This window comes from Epinephelus fuscoguttatus, linkage group LG8 (assembly GCF_011397635.1).
Source record: "Epinephelus fuscoguttatus linkage group LG8, E.fuscoguttatus.final_Chr_v1".
NCBI lineage: Eukaryota > Metazoa > Chordata > Actinopteri > Perciformes > Serranidae > Epinephelus > Epinephelus fuscoguttatus.
Window position 1 is genome coordinate 11,625,650 of NC_064759.1, and position 27,448 is coordinate 11,653,097.

The 27,448-nt window shown below is 41.4% G+C and overlaps 1 protein-coding gene across 1 annotated transcript; it reads right to left on the bottom strand.

Moving 5' to 3' along the window:
* Positions 1 to 1,976: 1,976 nt before the first annotated feature.
* tmem245 (transmembrane protein 245) lies at positions 1,977 to 27,327 on the bottom strand. The gene is made up of 18 exons (XM_049584313.1): positions 26,435 to 27,327; positions 23,255 to 23,372; positions 21,396 to 21,491; positions 20,488 to 20,595; positions 19,968 to 20,123; positions 19,712 to 19,881; positions 17,107 to 17,130; positions 13,572 to 13,676; positions 13,403 to 13,485; positions 10,629 to 10,719; positions 10,414 to 10,512; positions 9,784 to 9,915; positions 8,563 to 8,685; positions 6,519 to 6,664; positions 6,346 to 6,446; positions 6,068 to 6,242; positions 3,945 to 4,139; positions 1,977 to 3,860 (listed from the first exon to the last, which is right to left on the bottom strand). Exons 1-18 carry the CDS (start codon positions 27,032 to 27,034, stop codon positions 3,812 to 3,814), a joined length of 2,571 nt encoding a protein of 856 aa, XP_049440270.1. The 5' UTR covers positions 27,035 to 27,327; the 3' UTR covers positions 1,977 to 3,811.
* Positions 27,328 to 27,448: the final 121 nt, after the last annotated feature.

Genomic DNA, 27,448 nt, shown 5'->3' on the forward strand with positions numbered 1-27,448 from the left:
TGCTATTTTGGACGCCATACTATATTATGATGGGTTTTTTTCCGCAGTTTTGTAAGACATCCTTTACAAACTATACTATGACAATTTTTAGACTTTTTTGACGGCATTCTATGCTATGACATTTTTATGACTTTTTGAACGCCATACAGTTCTGTGACATTTTTATGCCGTTTTGGATGCCATAATATACAATGACGTTTTTATTACTTTTTGAACGCCATACTATATACGATGATGTTTTTATGCCCATACTACATACATACTATACTTTGGCGTTTTTATGACTTTTTTGACGCCATACTATACTATGAAATTTTTAATGACATTTTGACTACATGCTATACGATGACATTTTTATGCTATTTTGGACGACATACTATACTATGACATTTTTATGTACTTTTGGACAACATACTATACTGTGACATTTTAATGCAGTTTTGGACGCCATACTATACTATGATATTTTTATGCAGATTTGGACACAGTACTATACTATGACGTTTTGACGGAATTTTGATCGACATACTATACTATGACTTTTTTATGCAGATTTGGACGCAATACTATACTATGACGTTTTGATGTAATTTTGATCGACATACTATACTATGCCATACTATTTTGTTCATGGTTTTGGTCAACATACTATACTATAACTTTCTTTCGTGATTTTAAAAGACATACTATAATATGACTTTTTTATGCAGTTTTGGACGCCATACTGTACTATGATGTTTTTATGCAGTTTTGGATGACATGCTATACTATGACTTTTTTATGCAGTTTTGGACGACAGACTATACTATGACTTTTTTATGCAGTTTTGGACGCCATACTATACTATGATATTTTTATGCAATTTTGGATGACATGCTATACTATGACTTTTTTATGCAGTTTTGGACAACATACTATACTATGATGTTTTTATGAGTTTCTGCACGCCATACTATAATATGAAATTTTTAATGCCATTTTGATGCCATACTGTACTATGACATTTTTGATGACATTTTGACGACATACTATACCATACTATGACATTTTTTCGCAGTTTTGAACGCCATACTATACTATGACGTATTTATGACTTTATAGATGCCATGCTATACTATGACATGACGTTTTTATGACTTTTTGGATGCCATACTATAATATGAAGTTTTTATGAGTTTTGCACGACATACTATACTGTGACTTTTTAATGCCGCTTTGGACGCCATACTTTACTATGATGTTTTTTGTTTTGCTATTTTAGACGCTATAATATACTATAGTAGGACATTTTTGATGTCATTTTGACGACATACCATACTATGACGTTTTAATGCTATTTTGGACGACATACTATACTATGACGTTTTTATACTATGACGTTTTTTATGACTTTTTGGACACCATACTATAATATTTTGACCCCATACTATTATATGACATTTTTATTCAGTTTTGGACGCCATTAATACACTACGTTTTTATGACATGTTTGACACCATACTATGACATTTTTATGCCATTTTGGACACCATACTATACCATTACATTTTTGATGCCATACCATACAATGCCCCTAATTACATACTGCAATTTGAAAAAAAAATGTAAGTTTCACAACATTTTTACATGTGTTCAAATGTAATTTGACAGCCATTCATTGACTAAGATTTCAAATGTACAACATTTATTGAAATTTCTGTGTTGGTAGTTTTGAGTAAAAGAGCTTAATACTACTTCCAACACTTTGTCTCTGCAAATTCAAAATCTGAAGTCTTTAGATTGTTAGTTAGATAAAGTGTCACCCCTTGTATACTGTGTCCTAAGACTTTATAGACCGAACATTGATAAGTAAATAAAAACAATTAATATTAGTTGCAGTCCTAACTGAACCAAAAAGCAATCTAGCAATAAGACAACCAACAAAACTACTGCAATTTAAATGATCATGTTTATTGTGTCAGTGCATATCTGGAAATAAAAAAAAAAAACAGTAAAAGAAACGGTGGCAAACAAAAACTACAGTAATGTAGTTCAACCATGAAACTGTTTCTCAACTAAATGTTCCAACCGAGAACACATCACAGCCCTCACACAAGCTAACACAGTAGCCATATATGATCAATGTGTCACATTACTAACACAATTCATCTGTACAGCTCATTTAATAAAGTGATGTAAACTACTTGATACTCTGTTCAGAAAAGAAACAGACATTTGACAAAACGGATTAGAGATGTGTGAGGTCAAAATTATGATGAAATCACGTGATGAGTAAACAGTCACCGCACTCAAAGTGCTTGCAGAAATACTCAGTCACACCTGTCAGTATCAAGTTATTCCGTAAATGTGCTTCAATACTGACAGATAAGCTCAGTGTGTTAAAAATGAAAAGCTTTGTTGCACGTGTGTGTGTGTGTGTGTGTGTGTGTGTGTGTGTGTGTGTGTGTGTGTGTGCACTCACAGTGTGTAATAAAACAAAAAGTTTAAGGCTAACTCCGATATTTCCCGACCTGGCCCACATCTTTCCATGGTTTTGTGTCTAAGTGACCAATAGGCACAACAATATTTGAAATTTATCTAGTATTGAGTGAGACCGAAGCAGTCAGCGGTGGTGAAACAGACTGCAGGGGCAACTATGCACAGTCAATTTACAGGCTCAAATTGTTATTTCAGTGTCTAACAACAATGTGGAAAGGATCCTTACAGACACTGACCTTTTTGTTAGAGTAAGATCCTTTTTGTTTGTACAGCAACAGCCTCTACCAAACACCACACTTTATTAAATCTAACAGCAATTTAAGCATGTATAGAGCCAGCCAGACAATAGCGGACCAGTTCCGGTAAGTAACTTAGTCACAAAAACATGGGAAAATAGGATTGAAAGGTTGAAAAATATCAAAGTTGCCCTTTAGGCGTAAAATAAATTAAAAATGTAGAAACAGACTCCCTCACTGACCAGAGGTAGTCCTCAGGTCGCGAATTCAGACCACGCGCCCTGAAAGCAGGACTTCTTATCGGACCTACTGAAGTTACCTTAAAAAAATTAGCAGACATGTAGCTTTAATTCAACTGTACAGATACTTAAAATTGTGAAACAGTGGTAACAAAGCCTGGTCCAGGAGTGTGAATCTTTGTCAAAACTGAGATCTAGTAATGCAAACTCACAGCTACTATCACTGAAACCTGAATGACACATTAAGTTAAACTAAAAAACAGTCAACAACTCCTACTCTTGAGCCAGGCGTGAGGACTTCTAAGGCAAGCCTTCACTACAAAGTGGGCCTCCATGAGGAGAGAGGTAGGCAGTACAAATACTGCACGACCACATACTGTAGCTTAAAACACAGCCAGGGTGTGCAGGGTGGAAATCGGGGGCTTTGTAGATAAAACATGTCATCTTACAATTAACCACAAACCGCATGACAATTTTAGGCATTTCTAAACATGACAAAATCAATTTAGGCACTAGTTTTGAGAGATGATCTGATTAGTATCAACGTCACTGTCATTCAAAATTGTAATGCCCAATGTGATGTCATTGGTCCATGTGAGGGATCACAATAAAAGCTCACTTCTGTAACTTTAGGGACTTGAATGAGAGTGGCTGGGGCCATGTAGCTCACAGAAACAGCTCTGGTAAGCAGACGGCATCATTAGTGACCAGCCGTTACGCCGCCATCTCTTCTTGGTCGGGGCCGACTCCTGTAGAGCCAGGCGGCATAGGGAGGAGCTTCAGTGAGGGGAGCGCTTCCCCCTAATGAATCAGCCAGTAGGAAGCATAGTGACATTCCATAGGGACACCCTCTTGATCTCACTCATTGGTCTTCTTCAGGACAGAGGGGGTGGAGTCTGCGAATGTCCTGACAGTGACAAGCAATAATAGTATGATTGCATTTTTCTGAGGCTCAGTGAGCTCTGAATGTGATGACATTTTTTGTCTTTACCTGAGTGGGTGGAGCGGCCAGTTGGACTGCACCGGTGTTGGCGCTGCAGAGCTGGGGCTCATCAGCATAGCACTGTAGATGTTGGCTGCAACTACCAGGATGCAGAGGAGGATGGGCCCGATAATGGCGCCTTCCAGACCCAGATAATATGCTCCACCTGCCACTGCCAAACCTGTCAAATACGGGTGTCCACCCCTGAGACACGTACACAAGAAGACCAGACAACGAAAGTTATGGCATAGTATGCTATAAAGAAATGCCATAATGTAGTATGTTCAAAAAATGTTCGAAAAATGCCACAGTATAGTGGCATAAAACAGTTTGTCATAAAAACGCCATCGTATATTCATAGTATGTCGGAAAAATGTCATCAAAAAAAGTCATAGTATAGTATGTCGTCAAAATGTCATCAAAAATGTCATAGTACAGGGCATCTTCAAATTAGACTTGCAAATTCCCAGTTGACATCGTGTAACTTCAGCAGCGCACACACACGCACATGTGCAACTCACAGCTTCGGCGATGTGAGGAAGTGAAACATGGGCAGCTTCTCACCTTAATCATTCACACACACCCATCAAAAGATAGAAGGAGAAAGTTGTTAATTGTCCGTGTTAAACTGAACTGTGGAGCTCTCACTGCTGCCATAGTATAGTATGTCCTTGAAATCCTATAAAAGATGTCATGGTATAGTATGTCATGAAAAATATAAAAAACAGTCATAGTACAATATGTCATGAAAAAAAAGTCATAAAACTGTATAATATGTCACAAAAATGATATGAAAAAAACAAAACATAGTATAGCATGTCATGAAAATGTCGCCAAAAAAATATCATAGCATTGTATGTCATCAGAATGTTATTAAAACAATGCCATAGCACTGTTTGTCATAAAAAATGCCACAGTATAGTATGTTGTCAAAATGTCATCAAAAAATGTCATAGTATAGTATGTCCTTAAAATCCTATAAAAAATATCATGGTATAGTATACCATTAAAAATATATATAAAAAAACACTCATAGTACAACATGTCGTGAAAAAAATGTCATAAAAATGTCACAGCATAGTATGTCACAAAATGATACGGAGGAAAAAAAAGACATAGTATAGCATGTCATGAAAATGTCGTCCAGAAATGTCAGTGGTGTATGTCATAAAAATGTTACGAAAACAATGCCATAGTGCAGTTTGTCATCGAAAATGTCACAGTACAGTACATCATAAAATGTCTTTAAAAATGTCATAGTATAGACTGTCATCAAAAATGTCGGTATACTATGTCATGGAAAAAATTGTGAAGGTACAGGACGTAATAAAAATATCACCAAAAAATATCATGTCAAAGTATATTATGTCATGGAATTGTCATAAGTAATGTCATAGTGTAGTATGCCATAAATTACATCATAAAAATGTTATAGTATAGTATATCATAATAAAATTTCATAGTATAGTATGTCAAAAATGTTACGTCATAAAAGTGTCATTTAAAGTTATTACATAGTATGTCATAAAAAATACTGAAGTACAGTATGTCATTGCAGCTGCATTACTTAACAAGAAACATAACTTTAATTTTAAAAATATAAATGCAGCTGACCAATCTTAATTATTAACTTTAAGGCTATTGAAATTGATTTACACATAATGCTCAAAATGACTGAACCGTAGCCATAAATGCAAAGTTTGCCGTAATAATGTAAATTATGTGTGACTGGAATTTACTGGACTGTTACGAGAAAAAAAAACAACAAAAAGCTGTTTTTAGTAAATGTGTGCAGTGTGTGTCTCTTTACCTTAGGCCTCATCTCAACTTGTTATTTTTGTGAGACCTAATCATAAACAGGAAGAACTTATTAAAGGAAAAACAGATGGCGACACGTGGCCAGGCTGCCAGCAGCAGCTGAAATGGAGCATTATCTGGTCCACTGTTGTTGTTTTCATTTGGTCTCTCTCAAACTGCTGTAGCAAATGTACACACTGCTTATAGCTCAAAGAATAGTTTCCTTTAAAGCCTTATTTGGGTACATTTTGGGTTTGTAGAAATTAATTGGTTAGATGTTGCTACGAGGGGAAGCTGAAACAACACAAACACAAGCCGGTGTAACACATACATACCCTGATATGTCAGAGTAGATAGCTGTATCTACGAAATATGTTGGAAGCAGATGGAATGTCAGCAGCAGCACGGCCTTGACACCTTCGCCCTGCACCAACCACAAGTCGCACACTGCTGGAACCGCTGCCCAGTAGGTCCCCAGGAAGGGCACGGCACCCAGGATGGCAGCCAGAGCTTCAGGCCAAGAGAGAGGGGTTTGAAGAGTGAGAAAACAGACTGTGGCTTTGCAGGTACAGCTTAAGTGACGGCGCGATCTGCTGCGAACACGCTGACTCACCAGAAGGAATGAAGACTATGTTGATGCCAAAGATGGTGTGAGTGAGCCAAGTGAAGAGGCCGTAGAAGCCAGCCATTTTCAGAGAGGCGTCGAACACTCCTCTGCAAAACAAACACACGGTCAAAATAATCTCATTTAGATATTGTTGAAATCATTTCTGTGTGTGTGGCTACCTGATGGCTTCCTCTACAGACTGGCCGATGATGTTTGAGGAGGGTCCCGGCTGGGAGAGGGGGGTGAGGCTGATCACCCATTTGACAGGTTTGTAGTATTCACCACTGGAGCTCAGCAGGTAGAAGAGAGTAGTAAGGAAAATCACCTGTGTGTGAATGGCAAAAGAACAAATATAAGCAAGTTTGCTGCAGCAAAATAAATTCAGATTATCCATCCTGAACTCGTGCCTCGGAAAAACACATTAAGAGAGTCCTGTTGCACATTTGGCCCGTTTACGTTACCACTAAAGCATGTACCACTAAGAATAATCATGCCCTTTACAGACGGATCAAACTTCAAGGGCTGTTACAAATGCTTCCATTAAGACCAGTCTGCAGATTTGTTGTAACTTCTACAACTTCAGACGATTATCTGCACTATCCAGTGTTAGAAATGTATGTAATGGCTGCCAAATGCCAGAGATTATTAATCAAGCTGTGATCATTGCTTTAACAGGATAACGTGGTGGTGTGTCGGTATGCTGGGGAATGAGTAACATTCATAGAGGTTTCAACAAACAATTGGATTGTAATTCCTGATCTCTGCTGAGCAACAGATTGTGTGACATGAATTAAAGGCCTGTCCCAAATAAATTTCACGGTATTCATATAAAACCTGCTCAGACTACAGAAACTTTAACTCACTGCTCATCTCACTGGCGTTCGTTTGAGTTGAGCTTGACACCTTGACTTCCTCTGTTGTTGCTGCAATTCTTTCTCTATTACTGTTTTTTTCCTGTTCTTATTGTTGTTGGCTTCGGTATTCAATTGTTGTGGTATTTTGAACCTGTTCAGCCGTGCAGTTTTTTTTTTTTTTGTTTTTTTTTAAATGTGCTCTACAAGTAAAGTTTGACTCGACTTTCTGTGACTGGTTCTTGACAAAACAAAGATGCAGCAAACTATTTTTTGTCTGAGTGCAAAATGGTTTACCTCACAGTGTAAATTCTTGCTGGTTTTAACTTAAAATGAACAAGCTCATAAATAGATGTCAATAAATCAGATAAACAGCGGGTCATTTTGTGTTAGACGTCATAATTTGGTGCACATGAATGACACATTACAGAAAACAAAGATGCAGGAACATAAAATGTTTCTTTAAATTGCTATATGAATAAATGTGATATTGATAGTGATACTGCACATTTATACTTCTTCATATATACATAAACATACGCCTTCTGGGTTTTTAATTTTCAATGTAATTTCTGCCTATAATTAGTGAGTGTTCAAATGTGTAATTGTCAAACATGGACAAAGGTATTGATGAAATCTTTTGAATGCTATGACTGTGAACATTCGGTCCAGATTTGATGAAATTTTGAACATTATTTCCTGAGATGTATGTAGAAAGGCAGACGCTGTCCCTGTAAGTCTAAGGCCGCGATCACACAGAAAGTGTTTTAGCAGCTGGAGGCGGCTTTTGTAATTGTTTTTAATGAGAATTATTATTAGAATTGTTTCTGCACTCTAGGCACTTAACATTTTGCCAGAACACTCTGAACTCAAGTTGAAACATCAACTCAGAGTGGAAAAACACATTTCTGTTTTCATCGTCTATTTCCCATTGTCCAATCTGATGATTTGAGTGGCGATCTTCTGTGGTGGTCACGACAACAAGTTTAAAAGTTGGTAAACAATGGAGGAGAAACTGGTGGTAGTGGTTGCTGGATACCCAGAGCTATACGGCCCGATGATAGACAGCAGGTTGTCAAACTGCCCCTGGGTCATTCTAAAATATCATCAAGGAGAAGCTCCTGGACCAACTGGTGGTACTCCCTGTGATCCACCCTCTTTTTTAGGGTCTCATGTACCCACACCGATCTCTCTTTCCTTGTGCCCAACAAACTATTTACTGACAGCCTCTCACCCTCAACCAGAGCTACAGCATGTACCCTCTGCCTGAACATTTTAGGAACTAGATACTATTAACTGTCAAAAAACTAAAATGGTTGTGTTGTGTTCTACATCAGGTAAGAGCCTCAACTAATGTTTCAGTGTCTCATACCAGACTCAGGGCGAAGTTGAGCAGAGCCGTGCCGCTGTGGAACAAGACAGTGAGGAGAGTGGTCGTCGTGGAGATAAGGAGGCCGACGTTTCTGCTCATCACCACCCACAGAGACTCCAGGATCTACAAAAGAATTAGACGTATGTCAATGATAAATGGCCTGCAGTTGTCATAACACCCAGTGTACACCAATAGGACATGCTAAAAACCTGCCCATATGGTATTTCACCTAGACAGGCGCGGTGTCGCAGGACACAGCACTGCACACTTTCGTGAGCATGTGACTGTGCTGCTGCCAGAGGAGCTGCTGAGTGAGTTCCCTCTGAGCAGTAAGTCTCTAAAGGAGTCAGAGAAGTCTGGGGCTGTTCATAAAACATTCAGGATGCCACAGTTTATTCCACACTACTGAAGCTGCTCCTCTTTTAGGAACCATGGCGGAGTCTTGGCTCCGGGCCATGCTTTTTGTTGTCATTGAAATATCACAAGTATCGTGATATGAATTTTTCAAATCATATTAAAATTTATACCAATATTATCATGAACGAGATGATATGGCACACCCCTAGTACAAAGTTAGTTGCAGTTGCGGCTGTGCCAGCAGGACAAATCGATGATCATAAAAAAATAAAAATCATCTTCTATAAATGTAATCTTGGGGTTAAAGGTCTCGTGTGTAGGATTTAGTGGCATCTAGTGGTGAAGTTGCAGATTGCAACCAACTGAAACTTCTCCTGAGCTACTGTGGCAGACACAAAAAAAAAAAAAATGGAAAAACAGGAACACTCCAATGCCCCTAACTAGAGCCAGTGTTTGGTTTGTCCGTTGTAGGCTACTGTAGAACAACATGGTGGCCTCTGTGGAAGAGGACTAAATATAAACAGCTCATTCTAAGGTACACAATGATTCTTAGTTTTAGGTGATTATAAACTACTGAAAACCTAGTTCTAAATATTATATTCCATTTCTGCCATTATGTCCACCTAAATGACACAAACTGGACCTTGAGGGCAAAGATTTGGTTATTAAAGTACTTTTTAGGTTATGGTTTTGCTAGCTTAGCTAACAAGTGACAAGATGACCCAATGTGAGCCAAAGAGAACATGTATCAGCCACACAACACTCTGACTGTGGCAGACACAAATAAAAAAAAAATGGAAAACAGGGCAAACACCTGCCAATGCCCCTAACTAGAGGCAAAATATATGCAAACTCACTAAACACAGACAGCAGAGTCTCAATATTTTCCTGCAAAAAGGAGGCAATGTCCTTCCAGTCCAGGATGTCCACCAGCCAGCTGTTCCCTCTCTGAACCATCATCTTCTGACCACGGTGGCGTCCGGTGAGGGTCATGTTCTGGAAAATGCATGGGACATTAGGCACATGATATTTTAGAGGGCAAGTCTGTCCCCAGCATCAAGAGGTTAAATAGACACACAAGGCAAATACAAACCACCTTTAAAACACAAGTGCCATTAGATTTTAGAGCTTCATATTTAGGTTATATCTCCCGTAAGAAAAAGGTACTGATAAGTGTTAATATATAATAATAATAATAATATAGTGTGAGAGAGGAGAGAAATAAAAATCTGTCACTGTAACGTGTGCAATTATGTGAAGCCAAACTGCCACAAGGATTTGTATTTATTTTATTTTATTTGAACCTTTTCCTCTCCCTCTCTGGATGTGTGTAGTTGTGTTAATACTGTCTATCCAAATGAAAACAAGGCAGAGAGATTACACTTGCAGTACAAGGTTTTTTCTTAGTTTTTTCTCCACTGCTTGTATAACCATTTGTATTGAGTCTGGATGTGATAATGTAAAATGCAATATAAAAACAAAAACTGTCCTGACCTTCACGAACCACGAGTGGTACAGTCTGTCCCAGAGCTCCAAAACCTGTTTCTCGATCACAGCTGTGTTGTTCACCTTGTCTCCTAACATCTTATGGAGCTGCACAAAAGGAGGAAGTTTCAATGCATAACAGGCGACTCAAGTATTCAGTTTGTGCTTCCATATTTTGAGTCAGAGAAATCGATTGCAAACATATAGGCAATTATTATTCTTACCTTTTGTGTTATCCATTCTCGACCGTGTTGATAGACATTAGTAGCAGCTGAATTTAGAGCCTTCTGCACCACACGGGCCTCTGGGAGCCAACTAGAGGAGGACGTTGTCAGAAAAAGATAATGAGAAATTATAAACTCCAAATTAGGGCTGAGGGACATGGCGAATAAATGATGGGTTTTTTTTTAAGCTACATCATGATACACAATGTCTCCACATTTTTAACTCTCCTCTGAACTACTGTAGACAAATAAAATACAATAAACAACCTCATAAATCACAATTACAACAACATTAAATGAAGCAGCAATTGTTATATATACATTCATTCATTCATTCATTTTCCATAACCGCTTATCCTGTTGGGGATCACGGGAGGCTGGAGCCTATCCCAGATGACACTGGGCGAGAGGTAGGGTACACCCTGGACTGACTATCATAGGGCTAACACATAAGCCCTGTTTCCACTGAGCAGTACGATTCAGCTCAGTTCGGTATGCTTTTTTCTGTTTCCACTGTGAAAAGTTGTAGATGGTACCGATGGTACCAATGGAACGGTTCCGTACCGTCCCCATTTTTGGTCCCCCCTCTGTTGGGGTACCTAGCACACAGATCTGGTACTAAAAGGTGGAGCTGTGAACACTGCAGTCTGATTGGTCAGTAGAGGACAGTCCCTCTGCTCAGGGCTGAGTTGTGGCTGGTTTTGAGGCTCATGTAATTTTTATTTATTTATTTTATTTAACCTTTATTTAGCCAGGTTAGTCCCGTTGAGATTAAGAATCTCTTTTTCAAGGGAGACCTGGCCAAGACGGTCAGCAGCAAAAACACAAAGTTGCAGACAGAGACATACAGGGAGAACAAGTACAATAACCACTGTTCATCCCGTGGAGAGTTTTGTGACTATAAAATAAAAGATATATACTTAGCTCCCCATGCCGCTGCACATGTTCCCTCACTGACATGCGCAGTGACATGGGTAAACCACAAGAAGCACTGCAACACTTTACAAGGTACTACCTCTTCTCAAGTCACTTTAGCACTGTAGCACTTTAGATATGTACTACTTCTTCTTATCTCAATTTGCATAACTTCCAACAATAACCTGTGTTCTGGTCTTTGCATTGCTGCACTTCCATTCCATTTACTCACATCTGACAACTAACCCAACAATCTGACAACAATCTCTATAAGCAGAGCACTGCAGCACTTTCCATGAGCACTGTAGCACTTTATATCCATGGTTTCGTTGTGTTTCTCAATCCATCTTAGCACAACTCCAACAAGAAACCCTGCTCTGGTCTTTGCATTGCTGCACCTTCATCTCAATTACTCATCCCTGACAGTTCATCTTGTTTTTAATTGCACCGCATATAATGGTTTTTGTTATGTATAACTGTCTGTTTTATCTGTCTTGGTAGTATTGTATTGATTGTCCCTTTGTTAGTGTCTTGATAGTAGTATTCTTACTTTAAATTGTATCTTATCTATGTCCCTGTTTTCTGTTCTGTTCTGTTTTGTTTTGTTTTTTATTATGTATTATGACCCTTGTATGTTTTAATGGCTCTTAACACCATGCCGGAGGACTACGGTTGGAAACTAGCCTTTGGCTAACACTGGCACATCTACAGTAATGTATGTTTAATGTGCGCTGTCCTCTTTAAATAAATAAATTAAAAAAAAAAAAAAAAAAAGATGTTTTGCTGCCTCTCACAGCAGCTGGAGTCTGGGCCGACTGCCAGCGACTTTTAAGGTGGAACGTTAGCTTGTAATGTTACTCAATGCATGAGCCGACGATGTGAATCCATCGACTCACCTTAAATTTCACTGTGACAACTTTGACCATTACTTTAGTTTTTATATGACATACATTTTTAGTAATGAGTGGATCAAATGTTAATATATATCAACTCAACTGGGACGGTAGATATCCAAATCCTCACTCAGAGAAAAGAAAAAGCATCACGGAGCGTCGTTCTTGTGGGCTACAGCAACACAAAACCCCTGAGCTTGCCAGAGAAGGACTAAATGCACAAACTCGCTATTTTCAAATATCCCATGCAGAGACTCACTGCAGCCTGTTTTGTTCTGAAAATGTCAGCATGCAGCCTCGTTCTGTGGACGATAAACGAGGCGCAGACTTCCATCTGTTTCACCGGTAATGAAGAAATACAGTGGACGGAGCAGTGAGTGACAACAACCCCACCCACATTTAAGGGTACTGTTTGCGATGGAAACGCTAAACGGACCCAGGGTCTAGGTACCATGTCTGAAGGGTTACTTTTGGTTCCAAAGGTACCATACCGAAAGTGTTTGGTGGAAACAGGGCTATATAGACAGACAACCATTCACACCTTTAGATTCACACCAATTACCCTGCGTGTCTTTGGACTGTGGGAGGAAGCCAGAGTACCCGCAGAAAACCAAGGCTGACACAGGAGGGAGCGCAGTAGTGTAGTGTCTAGCGCTGTTGCCTCACAGCAAGAGGGTTCCTGGTTTGAACCCTGGGGTGGGGGAGCCCTTCTGTGCAGAGTTTGCATGTTCTCCTCATGTCAGCGTGGGTTTTCTCTGGGTACTTCGGCTTCCTCCCACAGTCCAAAGACATGCAGGAACCAAAATGTCTCATGCTGGTGGCTTACAAAAGAAAGACATCACAATATGCACATTATAGTCATTTTACACATCCATCGTGGAACAAGCCGTCCACGAATCCATATATTCCCACCTCTACTCCAAACAAGAGGAAAGGTACAAATAAAAAGAGGGTAAATTGTCATACTTGGCCCATTCAGGATGGTTGGACAGGGTCTCGTTGATGAGGTTACTGGTTACGTCGATGATGTGAACACTTTCATGGTGAACCTAAAGACATAAAAGTTACTTTGTCAACCAAGACGATGTCAGTGCCTCTGAAATACAGCGAGGTAATTCAAAAGGAACAACAGTACCATAGCAGTGAGCAGCAGAGCCATGAGCAGGGTCCCTGTGACCAGGAGGAAGATGATGAAGATGCTGATGATTTTGTCCAGAGATCGCTCCAGCCACACGACCATCTGTGCACATGAAGAGGAGGAAGACATAGCAGAAAGGGGGGAAACACAGAGATAGAGATACAAAGTCAGTACAGTTCTGAAGAGGCTGGAAACATACAGTGATCAGACACATGGAGAAACCTGTGTCCTTCCCATGTGAAGACGCCATTTTGGATCTAAATGCTGCCTCGCTCGGGCCCTGAGAACAGTAAGGCTGAGTGAGCCAGGATATCTGTACACATGCATGCACACGTTCTTACACTTAAACTGGGAAACATGCATGTTCAGAACTCTCTGTCACTACCTTTGATTTTAAAACTGTTGCAAATATGTCCGTCAATCTTTTGAAGTTAATTCTGTCCAGAGGGGGTGAAATTCTCAACTCAGGTTTCTCAATGCTCCAAAACTGCATCAACAGCCAGCTTATGGCAGATTTAGTCTTCGTGTGTGTGTGTGTGTGTGTGTGTTAATGTCACACAATCAATGTGTTAAAATCAAGGAGTCAATGGGAAGTTACTGTTAGTGGACACCTCTCTCCCATAACGCCAAGATGGTTTGTCATTATATTAATGGTGAAATGATATGGCAGTAAAGGTCCCACTGCAGTTCAGCTACATAAACTGATTCAGTCCTGAAGTCCAAACATTATTCATAAATTGGAGTAAATTAAGTTAACAGCAGCACCAAAACATCTGTTTACAAACTCTCACACAACTCGTGCAGTTTAATCCAAGTATCATTTATGCAGCTGTATGCTCAGTACTCCCCAAACATGTATTTTCGTTAAAACATTACAATTTAATACTAGTAGTGCCTGGGCGAGCGCATGTGTTTGACCTCTGCTTGTGCATGAGTTTCAACGTACGTGGTTGACCAGGCGCACAACTAGTCCCTGCATGAGACTGTTTATGTGAAAACGTTTTAAGCAGCAAGGTCTTGGCGAAAATGGCTGTGTTTGGGAGGTATTGAGCAAACGACTCGATGAATGAGACTTGGATTATAGATCATAGATGCATCAGTTATGTGAGACAAAGATTTCCTCACAAATTCAGCGTAACACTGCATCAGTAACTGAAATATAAACTATCACTTTGTGGGTGCAGTGTTCCTTTAAGGTGAACATTTAACCTTTTTTTACTTACCGTCTGTAAGAACGCAGCCTCACTTTGCAGAAGATATTTGGCAGGCTGACTGATGTGGATTGAATCCAGTACAGCAAAAAAATTAGTTCACAAAAAAATGGAAACACCACATCAGCAAGGATTTATTCTTAAATTTTAAATCCCTAAATCAGGCAGCTAAACAGGCAGGTCAGTGCAGTGTCTTGAGCACCAACAAAACATCACCTGCTCTTAACGCCATACTAAAGACATTTCTGTTTAGATGTAAAATGAGACAGTTTGCTGCAGCCAGTGGGCAGTGCTTTTGTTTGTGTTTTCAACATGGCAGCCGGGTCACAAACTTTCTCATTTTACAACTAAACAGTACACTAAAATATGTTTCTGCGCTGCCTAGTTTGACAGTTTACCCACACTGACATTAGGGCTGGGCGATACGGACAAATATTCATATCTCGGTGTTTTCAGGCTGACTGACGATACACGATACATATCTCCGTATTTCCTAAGATATGGGCTACGTGTTCAGTCAAAGCCACAATTGAGATGTCACAAGCATTTTTATAAAAACAGTCTGTGATCAAAATAAATTGCAAAGACAGATTTTTTTCCCTGTTAGAACTGGAAAAGATAGAACTGCACAACATGTAAATGAAAAACTATATAAAATAAACGCAGGGCTGTACGTTAATTTTATGCACATAGCACTGGAGCTACAGACGTTTAAAGGTTTGCAGCACAGGACACTAAACTGAGTATGAGTATAAAAGTATGAAATAGGCCTAAATCCATTGTAGTTTGGAACGATTAAAGTTAAAAAGTTAGTTAAAAGTCCACGGCCTTTCAAATGAATCTAGTGCTGGAAAATTATTTAAATCTTTTACTCAGGCTATTAATTTTATCCATGCGCAGAGCATCAACAGACAGGCCAAGGGAGGGAAGGATTTCATATACATCTTGTATATGAAACATCTGTGTTGTCACTGCATTTCTGTTTTAAACACATCTGTCACCTGCATCCAGGCGCTGTCTCCCTGTCACACCATCAAGTACAACTACGAAGAAGCACGGCGATGCACTATAATCCACAAACTAGCAAACAAACACTCACCGGACACGATCAAGCAGCTCTGTCTCCCTCACATGCAGCGCAGCACTGTACTGCACGTGTGCTGCTGAGGTGATTTCATAAAACTCACAGACTGATTAAGCGTAGCACATGTAGCATACACACTGGCCTCACACTGTAGACTAATTAAACAGAGTAGCAGCTCTGTGTCTCTCTTAAGCCCGGTTTCCATCAAACACTTTCGGGGGGAATCAGCGAGGCGGAGCTGTGCAGAGAGCGTGAGAGAGGAGAGATGAACACTGGTGTGCATTGTGTAACGCAACTGGACCCTATATCAATATAAATGGTGTTGTTTAAATCTATGTCTTGCTTGTAAATATATCGTACATAGTTGTTACATCGCCCAGCCCTAACTGACATGATTGACAGCTGCGTTTGAAATTCCTCAGCTCTGATTGTTTTTTTTTCGGTCAGACGTGACAGATGGATTTCAGCAAAAATAAAGATGTTTGTATAAAAGTTGTCAACAACAGCTTTAAGGCTGATTGAGCCCTGATCTCTGACACACACCCTTTGTCCCTAAAAACTAGAGTGTCTAATGCTACTACATACAGTTCAGGCCTCATGTATTAACACCACAGAGAGAAGCAAAGCTTTTCTAAAAAGGTACAAGTTGGTCCAAGTTGGTTTTTATTTAGCGCTTCATATTCTCAAACTGTCAGGTGTTTCCATTGTTTTGTCCAGCCCTGTTCCCACCCATACAAGCTCCTGAAGCGTAACCACGTCTCTCCAAGGGGTCCGTGGGCAGTGTTTCTCCTACACCTCTATAAAAAGTTACCTTCAGATTTAGAAACACTGCCCTCTCCTCCCACTCAGCTCCGCTCCGTCTACATCAGCCATCTCTCCATGCAGCTCAAACACTCTCAAGCCAAACCTGCCGGGTAGCTCGCAGCGGGGAAGGTACGGACGAGGCCGAGGGAGCGAAGAGTCCCACCTCCTTGACCGTAGCTTCCGGTGAAAACAAAAGCAGGGGGCGGGAAAGCAGCAAGAAGACAGACGTGTAGACAGGATGAGAGGTTGATGACGGTGGATGGGTAAAGCGCCAGTCCAAGCTACTACAAGGTGTTGCTCACGCCTTCACACACGCACCCACGCACACATACATATACACGGGTTACTTTACGCTCCTCTCAAGTTTCCTCACATGCACACTCTTTCTCTCAGTCTCTCTTTCTCTCAGCACTCTGCTCCTCCAAATCATTACCTGCTTGTTAAGCCAATGCCAGAGCTTGGGGAGGAGACAAAGAGACATTGGGAAGATTATTATTGGAAAGACCTGTGCAGCAGTCATCACATGTACCCGTGCGACAAGAACACCACCTCTGTGGGCACAGGCAGTGAGGGATCAGGAAGTGGAGCGTGGCAGGCAGGATTTAACCACAGAGTGAGGACTGGCGTTACAGTGGGATGCAAATCATTGTGATTATAAACACACCACATAAGTGCAACCCATAAACACCGGGAGACATCTTTTACTGTAAAAGGTGTCAGCTGTGACCCATAGATTGTTTCAAGCTGACAACAACATCCTAAAGGGGTCCTTTTGTATTTCCTGTTTAAATGTTCTGCAGGGTATGTAAACAACATCAGCTGACAGGAAGTAAACATGGACCCAAGCTGTTGTCTAGCGATGCACTTTAGTGAAACAGTCTATAAAGTGAACATGTTAGCACACAGTCGTTTTCTACTTCAGCAGACACAGAGCAACGTGAGCATTTATTCGGAGTCGTGTTTGTTTTCACCTGACAAAGTCCGATATTTGCTCTGTTTTAGGAAATATATGACAACATAACACTCTGAGAACACTTTCAGAGAGCTCCTGACCTAGTCTTAAAATTTCTCAGAAGGATTCCCTGAACAAAAACGCATTCTTTTAAAAGATGTGACTAGCTGATCAAAAATTAAAATTAAAAGTATAAATTCACTCTCACCAATGGGCACAGAATGGACAGTGAAATCAACACGCCTAATATTAAAATTTTGTCTCTATTAAGACATGGTGTAGTTATGGTTTTAAGATTTTATAAAATTAACATCTCAGTTGAAAACATTGTAAGCTGTACTCTCAAAGAATGTTTGATAACACAGGCCTATCTGTGCTGTAGCCCATTCACATGCTGATAGATGTTATAATTATGTTTATTTACCATGCTGTTAATTTTAATACTTAATCTAGTAATCTAGCATCTCTGATGAGACTGACCACAACCACACAAACATTATCCCTGCACTATCTAATCTGTGGCGTTTTATTAAAGGAGCAGTGTGTAGGATTTAGTGACATCTAGCTGTGAGGACTGAACATTGCAACCAGCACACGTGAACTCCCAGTTAAGATTTTTTTTCAGGTTTCTGTATTATCCGCAGAGGTTTCTTCCTCTCTGAAACAAACAGACCAAGTGATTTACTTTTTATTTTTTGCATTCATTTATATTTTTAAAAGATTTTTTAGATTAGATGGGAAAAATGTGGCCTGAAAGATGGAGAGAAAGAGAGGATGACATGCAGCAAGGGGCCAGAGTTGGAATTAAACCTGCAGCTGCTGTGGCAAGGATGTGGCCTTTGTACATGGGGTGCCTGCTCTACCAGGTGAGCTGATGGGTGCCTCCACAACATGTTGTTAAGGGTGCTTTCAGACCTAGAGTTGTCTTGCTTTGGTCTGAATCAGGAACTAATTTTGTTTCAAGGTTGCATAATTGCCTAGAGTTGGTTCGTGTTGTCACGGCAGCATTTACAAGCGGACCAGATCAATTGCCTTGTGTGAGAAAGCTGCTCTTGATTGGTCAGAATTTCCATGTGGGAAAAATCCAGGAAGTAAAGCAAACGTTGAATAAGAGTACATTTGCAAGATAAATGTGACACTTTCTAATGTCACAATGGAGGGACAACTACGCAGGTTGATTTTAGCGCAGCTCATCGTGGACTATATTGCTGTCATTGGTCATTTTAGACAAACCGTACAGTTTGAAAACGAGGCGCGGCTCCAACTAGAAAACAATGTTTTGATGCATTGGATGTGCTGAATGTGCATATTAAGGCAGTACAGGAGGAGGTGCACATTAATAATCCTCCAGGACTGTAACATGCTCATGTTTAACCCAAACAATGTGTCACATGACTGCAGTTGGTTCAGATCCAGGTCAGAAGACGTTAAAACAAACTGTAGCCCATCTGCTTCAAGGCTGGACGTGCTGTTGGTTCAGAGATGGTCTTCTGCAGACCTTGGTTGTAACCAGTGGTTATTTGACTTCCTGTTGCCTTTCTATCATCTTGAACCAGTCTGACCATTCTCCTCTGACCTCTGGTATCAGCAAGGCATTTTGGCTCACTGGATATTTCCTCTTTTTGGGACCATCCTCTGTAAACCCTAGAGATGGTTGTGTGTGAAAATCCCAGTAAATACTCAAACCAGCCTGTCTGGCACCAACAACCATGCCACATTCAAAGTCACTTACATCAACTTTCTTCCCCATTCCGATGCTCGGTTTTGCCACGTAATTGGCTGATTGGCTATCTTGATCAACAAGCAGTTGAACAGGTGTACCTAATAAAGTGGCCAGTGAGACTATATTCTCTAATATTTGAACAGCAGATACCCAGTCTGAGTGACCTTCAACGTTAATTGGCCAAACAGTACTCAGTAGCCACTGCAGGCCTTTAATGTGGATGGTCAGGAGGAAACTACAGGAACACTGAAAGATGCACCAGTGTAACAGAAAATGTGTGTGTGCCTGGACGAGGATGTCTGAAAGAGGAAAGAATGACAGCGCCTGCACCAGCAGCACTTGGAGATCAGTCAGAGACGTTACCTTGGTGTCGATTCGCAGCAGGAACTGAGCCAAGCCTTTGATTGGTCCGGGCAGCAGGGCCTCCTCTCGCTCACGTCCAAGCTTCTCCAGCACCGCCCACCACGACACGAGAGTCCGCTCTGCAAAGCCCTTCAGGCCAAAGTGGACCACCAGCCTCTTCAGCACCCACACTAAAGCATCAATGCAACATTAGTCTGAGAACAGTGGATCTGAGAGGACGTATGTGACGGGGAACGTGCGTGCGTGTGTGTGTTACCAGCCACTGGGATAGGCAGCAGCTGCAGGATCCAGAGGTTGAGCCACACCTGGACCAGCACAATGGCCCACACCAGGAGAATAAAGTAGATATCACTGGCTCTGCTGGAGCTTTTCTCTTTCTGGAAGAGGCCTGCGGGTAATGAGTGCACACCATCTTTAGAGAGAGGAAACAGGAAGCACAAAGGAGGAAGTGAAAGGAAGAACAAAGTGATGCCAATGGACAGTGTAAACCACCATGGCTGAGTAGTGACGCCAAAAGCAGAAGTGTCTTGAGCTGCAGTTCCTCTCATGGCTGCTTTATCTTCAGGAAGTTAGGGGGCTTCAAACGCAATAGTTAGCTGACTTCTTCTGATGTGTATCGCTGTGATGATTTTTAACGCCTGTTTGCTTGGTGAATTGTTGACTGCTCATCCCAAATCTCCACCACACTTCCAAAAACTATGTACTACAGCATACACACTGTAACTCTAGCTATAGCCGCCTCTCTAATAGACAGAGCTTACAGTGTGCTCTCTTACCTGCAGCAGTGTCTTCTCTTGGCTCAGTTTTCATCTGAAGGTTGCTACACGAGATTGCCATGTAAATAGTGTTAGCAGCGAATGACAACACCTGCCCCGACAGCTCTCCTGAGGAGACGAATGCAAACAGACAATAACAATTACACATAGTAGCAGCATGTTTGTTTGTATATTCCCCTCATGGTCCAAACTCTCTGCTAATTAAAGGGCAAACTGTCCACCTCAAGTTGCTTATGATTGAAGGAATGCTATACTAAGATACTGCATCACTTAATCTGAGTGCTGGTAGAGGTCAAGGTTCAGAAAAGACAAATGTCAATAAAGGACTTTTCAGCTGTTAAAAGGATGAGAGCTGAGGCCTGTGCTACGAAGCAGGATTTGGAGTTAGCGTCATAACTGTAGGGTTAACTCTGGGTTTCAGTACCATGAAGCTGGTTCTGTTTTTGCCGGGATAAATCACTGTGGTAACTTATGCTTAAACGTTAACCTGCTCCGGAGCAGGTCAAAGCTGATTTGACCCCCTTGACTTTTAAAGCAATAGGTTGACATTTACTGCGGAGAATTTAATAAGAACATTGATACCACGCTCATGTCTGTACAGTCAATATGAAGCCACAACCAGCAGCTAGTTAGCTTAGCTTAGCATAAAGACTGTAAACAGGGGGAAACAGCTAGCCTGGCTCTGTTGCCCAAAATCCACCTACTGTACCAGCACCTTTAAAGATCATAAAATTAACACGTTGTATCTCTGTTGTTTAGCTCATACATAAACATTTACCCATACTCTTTTATACAATTATGTTTATGAAAGCCAGCTGATGGGGAGCAGAGGCTTCTCAGTGAGCTGAATAGGAATGTGTGTGAGTATGTGTGTGTGTGAGTGTGTGTGTGTGTCCATAAATCTTCACCTCTGCCAGGGACAGGTGGTTTCTCCTGGGAGCCCACGATGATGAGTATAACCACAACCACAAATATGGGCACTCTCCACGAGCCGGTCAGAGACACTAAAAACAGATCAGAAATCAGCGTGAGTAACTGTGTATCTTCTAACTACTGTGGAGAAACATATTGCTCTTATACTGCGTGATGTTTTGTATTTCTTGGCAAAAAATCTGGAAGAACTCTGCTGAACTCCTTCCGTGCCATCTGAAACAAGTCTCTGTACGTTATGAAAGTGTCCTGACAGAGAACATTTTCTCAGGTTTGCCAACAGTCATGTGAAAACCCTCCTTGTTCTCGTCTGGAGCCAAATTTCTTCTGAACAGCACCCAGTCACTCTTAACATTTCACGCCCTGAAGGTCAACACCTCTTTTCGGCACGCATTAAGCGTGCTATAAATACTGGAGACTTCATCATCTTTCAATGTAGCTCTGCATGTGCTCAGTCTAATGGGCTTGTAGACCTCTAGAGACAGTGTTTTATCTGGACTACAGAAATGCAGAGTTTGGCTTCATTCACTGGAACCGGCTTTAGATACCTGCTACCTGCCAAGTATGGCTGGGAATGTCCAGGTACCTCATGATTTTAATCCAATTCAGAGGGCGACAATGCAACTATACAACGATGATTTCTACACAGTGTGTGACTACTTGCTCCTTCTTAAAACATTACATATTTAAAAGTAAAATAAACAGATGATTTTACTTCCATTATCTTTTATTACCACAGTGTGGCTCTTGTCCAGGTCTATTTGCAACTTCATAGAAGCGAAAATACTTCCATATGCTAGCTTTTAAGCTTTAAATTCATTGGCAAAAACTACGACGACATTCTTTCGTCAGCTCCGTGACGAAAATGACACAATGACGTGCTAAAAACAGATCTCGACAATAAAAACTAAGATGAAATTTATGCTTCATTTTCATTGACGAGACGTGTCTGCACCAGGATGTTTTGCTAGCCAGGAAAAAACACTCACACCGGAGCAGCATCAACCGTTGGTGCGAGCTGTAATTAAGCAGTAAATTATCAGCTGTGTGTGTCTGACTGTGGATGGTGGAGCTGCTGAATGAACTTGTGGAGTTTGTTAGTAGCAGCGGTGGTTGTTAGCAAATAGCTCCACTCATTAGGTGCTGAACGGCAGTGGAGCTAGCAGCCACTGGCCACCAGACTTTACATCTGTTGATCCCCGCAGGACTCCACTCAGAGCCGGGCTGTGTTGGGAAGGTTTATGGGTTGATGGTGTTTGACAGGCAGGTCGGAGGCTCAGTTATCTGTGAGTGTAGCTGTGCTGGAAGTAAACAGTCTGAACTCAGATCAGTTAAGTTATTTCTTCTTGAACAGTGAGATGGATACATCAGAGTTTAGAATGAACCTGGGTACAAATCCTAGTTGTCTCAGATTAGTTATTTGTGCTGTAAAGTTTTTGAGACCATAAACAGAGATGTTGAGCTTTTCTAATGATGATCAGTGAGTGCGTGCTCCTAAATCCCTTAAACCTGTCAAACTCTGCTGGAGAAATGACAAATTGTAAGTGTCTATACAACCTGTCGCCTTGATTCTTATTTCTGACATATGAATTATCCAGTTCTGTTTATACAAACCATGACACACACACATTTACATCCATTACATCTCTCAATCTATCTGGTTCGGCTGTGAGGAACGTACCGCCTGGTCTTATAAAACAGTTGTTCATAAAGTCGAGAACTGGATCTTAAATACCTGAGTATGAACTCTTCCCAGAGACAAGGATGGAATTTGAAAGTATGAAACAATAACATGTCCGAGCAGATACTCCAGGCTTCCCGTCCTCCCCAAACTCACCAATATAGAAGAGCAGGACGGCCCAGACAGGAAGAGCCAGAGCCCTCAGGTAGCGCTCAGTGTGGGGACTCCACTTGAAGCAAACGGCCAACAGGTAGCCGAACACCACAGTGCACACCTGAGAGGAAACAAGAGGAGATATTATGGGTTACAATCAGATATAGCTATATACTGTAACTTCTGCTCAGCTGATGCTTTGTCCACACATATTACTGTTTCAGTTTGTCAGTGTTTACGATTTATACTCAGAAAGAAGAGCTCGGCAATAATCCAATATTACTGCTCTTTAATTAGGTTTTACACAATTAAAGCAGAAGTCAAACTATTAATCGATTAGTCGACAGATAAATTAGTTACAACTGATTAATCATCAAATTAATGGAACAAGTTACAATAGATATTTAAATCAGACAGCTATGTGCTGTTAAATCATTTCAAGTGTATGCTCGATGGTAGGGTTGTTTTACAGTGTTCCTGCTTTGGTTAGGTGTTTTTTTTGTTTTGGTTTTTTTGAATATTTTATTTTCAAATTTTTACTTTAACAAAACATACAGAACACACACACAAACACGGCTCCAGGATGGTGTGTTTGTATGTGTTCCTGCAGTGTTTCCACATGCAGAGGTATTAAGAGTAGATGATGAGGAGGGCGTAGCTGCAGATTTAGAGGCCCCGCTAGGCAAGATGATAAAAAGGCCCCGTGGAGCCTGTAAAGGAGGGGGCATAGCACTGGAGTGGTCCAGGTCGTACCTGGCAGATCGAACTTTCTGTGTCAGCCTTGGTGACCCTGTATCCTCCTCTGCTCCTCTCTCGTGTGGGGTCCCACAGGGCTCACTTCTAGGCCCTCTTCACCTCTCTCTCTATTTGCGCCCGCTTGGCTCCATACTTAGGAAGCATGTTTTCACTATTATGCGGACGACAGTCAGATTTATGTGCCGCTTAAAACGAATGACACATACTCTGTCAAAATGTTACTAAAGTGTCTTGATGACATAAAGGCCTGGATGGCTCTGAACTTTTTAGATTTTAATGATATAAAGACAGAAGTGATGGTTTTTGGTGGCACCACTGGGACCCCTCCCTGTAGATCTGGGCCCAGTTTATCAAACCTACCATCACAAACCTAGGGGTTAAAGTGGACTCTGATCTTTAGTTTGACAGCCAGATCAGGTGGGTCGTTAAATAGAGCTTTTTCCAATTACGCATTTTTTACTTGGCTGGATTACTGTAATGCACTGTATGATGGGGTTAGTGCATCCTCCATCGCCCATCGTCAGATGGTACAGAACGCCGCCACACGTCTTTTAACCGGCACACGTAAACATGAGCACATTTCCCCCATTTTAGCCTCACTCCACTGGCTGCCCATACACGCTAGGCTCCATTTTAAGATTCTTTTATTTGCTTTTAAATCCTTGAATGGTCTTGCCCTGCCCTACCTCTCTGAGCTCCTACACCCTTAGGGGGCGATCACACCTACAAGGAGGGCTAGAAACGAGACGCCAGTAAAACAACTGATTTCCCTATGACACCGCGCATCTGTCTGGTTTTCAAGCATTTTTTATGACGAGCGTCTTTCTGGCGTCTTTTTAGACGTGCGTTTGTAGACATTGAAAGTTGAAATAATCTCAACTTTTGGGCGTCAGGCGCCAGTAGCACCATAGCTCTGTCTCAGGGTCAATTTTCAATGTTTTGATCGCCCGGTTGCGCATGCACCCCTGCTCTACAGGCGCTTCTCGAAAGGAGCGCTCATTGAAAGGGCGTTTCAGGCATTTCAAGTGTCTTCGAAGCGTGTTTCTAGCACTACCTGTAGGTGTGATCAGCCCCTTACTCCCACCCGCTCTCTTGGGTCAGCTGCTCAGCTGCTCCTGAGTGGAAGCTCTGATCTGCCTCTGCACATTAGACAGGCCTCTTCTCTGTCTGCTTTTAAATCTCTTCCTAAAACTCATCTTTTTTTTCCTTGGCCTTTGACACTTTGTGAGATGATGATTTTATTTTATTGTTTTTATTATATGGCTGTTATGTGTTATGCTTTTTAATTTATTTTATTAGTATTTTATATGCAATTTTTATGCCTCATGTGAGCCTTTTATTTATTATGTCTTTATTTATTCTGTACAGCACTTTGGTCCACTGTGGTTGTTTTAAAGTGTTTAACAAATAAAGTTGGATTGGAGGGAAAGACCCACAAACAGGCTCCATTCAGTGTGAACATGTCCCACTTTACTGCCTACACAATGGTTTGATTGACTGATGGACTGCTGCTATCTCAATATTTTCCTAAACTACTGCACATTTAAAAAACATTCAAATACCTTGACATGTTCAGACGGGACTTTCTGTCATCTAGCAGACAGTCTGCTGCCGTTCGGTAATTTAAAGGAAAGCATGATACACCAGCAGCCTGTGATCAGCTGTTCCCACTCCACACAAAGAAATCTTTCAATGTAATTCAATATCGTGTGCGCTCCATCCTATTTATGGACAAGAGGCCTGTGTCAGTCCACCTCTGCATTCAGAGAAAGGACAGGCTGTCTGAGGAGGAGGAACGTTTAATGCAATTAGTATCTAGTCGGAGCATAACCTGGCTCAGGGCCCTGCAGCTGTTTGGGGATAATGAGGTATTGATCGATCGCTGAAGCTGCAGGAAATATGATTAGCTAAAATACAAGTTTGGGCAAATATTCCAGGAAAATAGGTTAATGGAAAAGCTCATGTTGAGACACACTCAGGGAAATGTTATTTGCAGCATTTGTCAACCTGTTGAATTCAGTATTGTTGTTTATCGACTATTGATCATGGCATCATTTGTTTGTGTAGGGCTGCAACTAACATTTTCTTTTTTATTTTTTTGTCTAACTTCTCAATCTTGGCTCTATATTAAAGTTCTTGTATTACATGTCTGAATTTTACAGATATCAGTGGATCATTGCTGTTTGCACATCAGTTTGAGAATCTTAAATGTGACTGTGCATTTTACACGCAGTAATGTGATCAATATTTTTAAATTGTTCTTATTACTATTGCGATATAGATTTTAACTCTATGGCCCAGCTCCTCTCTGAGCTGTCTGCAGCCTGACCTCACCCACCCAGTAGCATCCACACCGGGTGACACAGAAGGTCTTTGTCATCACCCCACGGGGGTTGTGACCACTCCCCACTGTCACTGTCCACTCACCCACACAGTGTGGAAACAGTCCAGCGCGGCCCCGATGATCCAGCAGACGTGCCCGAGGATCACCTGCATGCCGATGACGCTCCAGGACAGGTAGAGGAAGTAAACTAGCGGCGCCCCGGCCCCGATCACCAGCAGCACCATGAGCCTCTCCAGCACCAGCCTGCCCATCAGCTCCACCCCGTAGTTCACACACCACACTGGGATCAGCAGGGTCCCCACGACGATGGGCGTCCCGGTTTCCTGCAGGCCGCTGAGCCACGAGCGGCCGAGCCGAGCCAGGGAGTACTTGAAGGGGTGTAGGAAGGTCCCGCAGAGCACAGCCCAGAGCAGCGGGCGGAGGAAGGCCTCCAGGATGAAGTAGACCAGGACGGCGGCTCCGCAGCATATCGCAACGAAGATCATCGCCCCCGTGTTGTAGAAGGCCTGTTTGATGTTTTTATCAAACTTGAGGGAGGACGGCTGGGTCAGCAGCTGGCTCACCATCCCGACGGCCGGCTGGACGCTCTCGGAGAAGGAGACAGAGTGAGGCCGCCCGGGGAGAGGACTCTCCGGGGGAGAGACGGCGGCTGGCTCCGGCGCCGAGTCCTCCTCGTCTGCCATGTTCCCCGATTCCGCTTCGGTAGTCTACCCGAGGGCTCCACCGCGTGAGGGAGGAAAACATGTGACGTTGCACGACGCAATGCCCGAGGGCACCACGGGAAATGAAGGCAAAGAGGAAAAAAAGCGTTCGGTTTTATTATTCCATTTTATGCATTTTAAGTTTTTTTTTTATTTAATGCTAATCAATTATAATAATAATAATAATAATAATAATAATAATAAACCTTTGATCTAAATAAATTTAATCTATTTTTTTTTAAATATATTAAATATTACTATACTGTTACAATATACTATTATAAAACTATTATATTAGTATTTTTACATTTAAAGTGACCTTGGGTCTCTTGAAAGGTGCTATATAAATTAACGTTATTATTTCTTTGTATTTTTTCTTTCTTTCTTTTAGGTTTA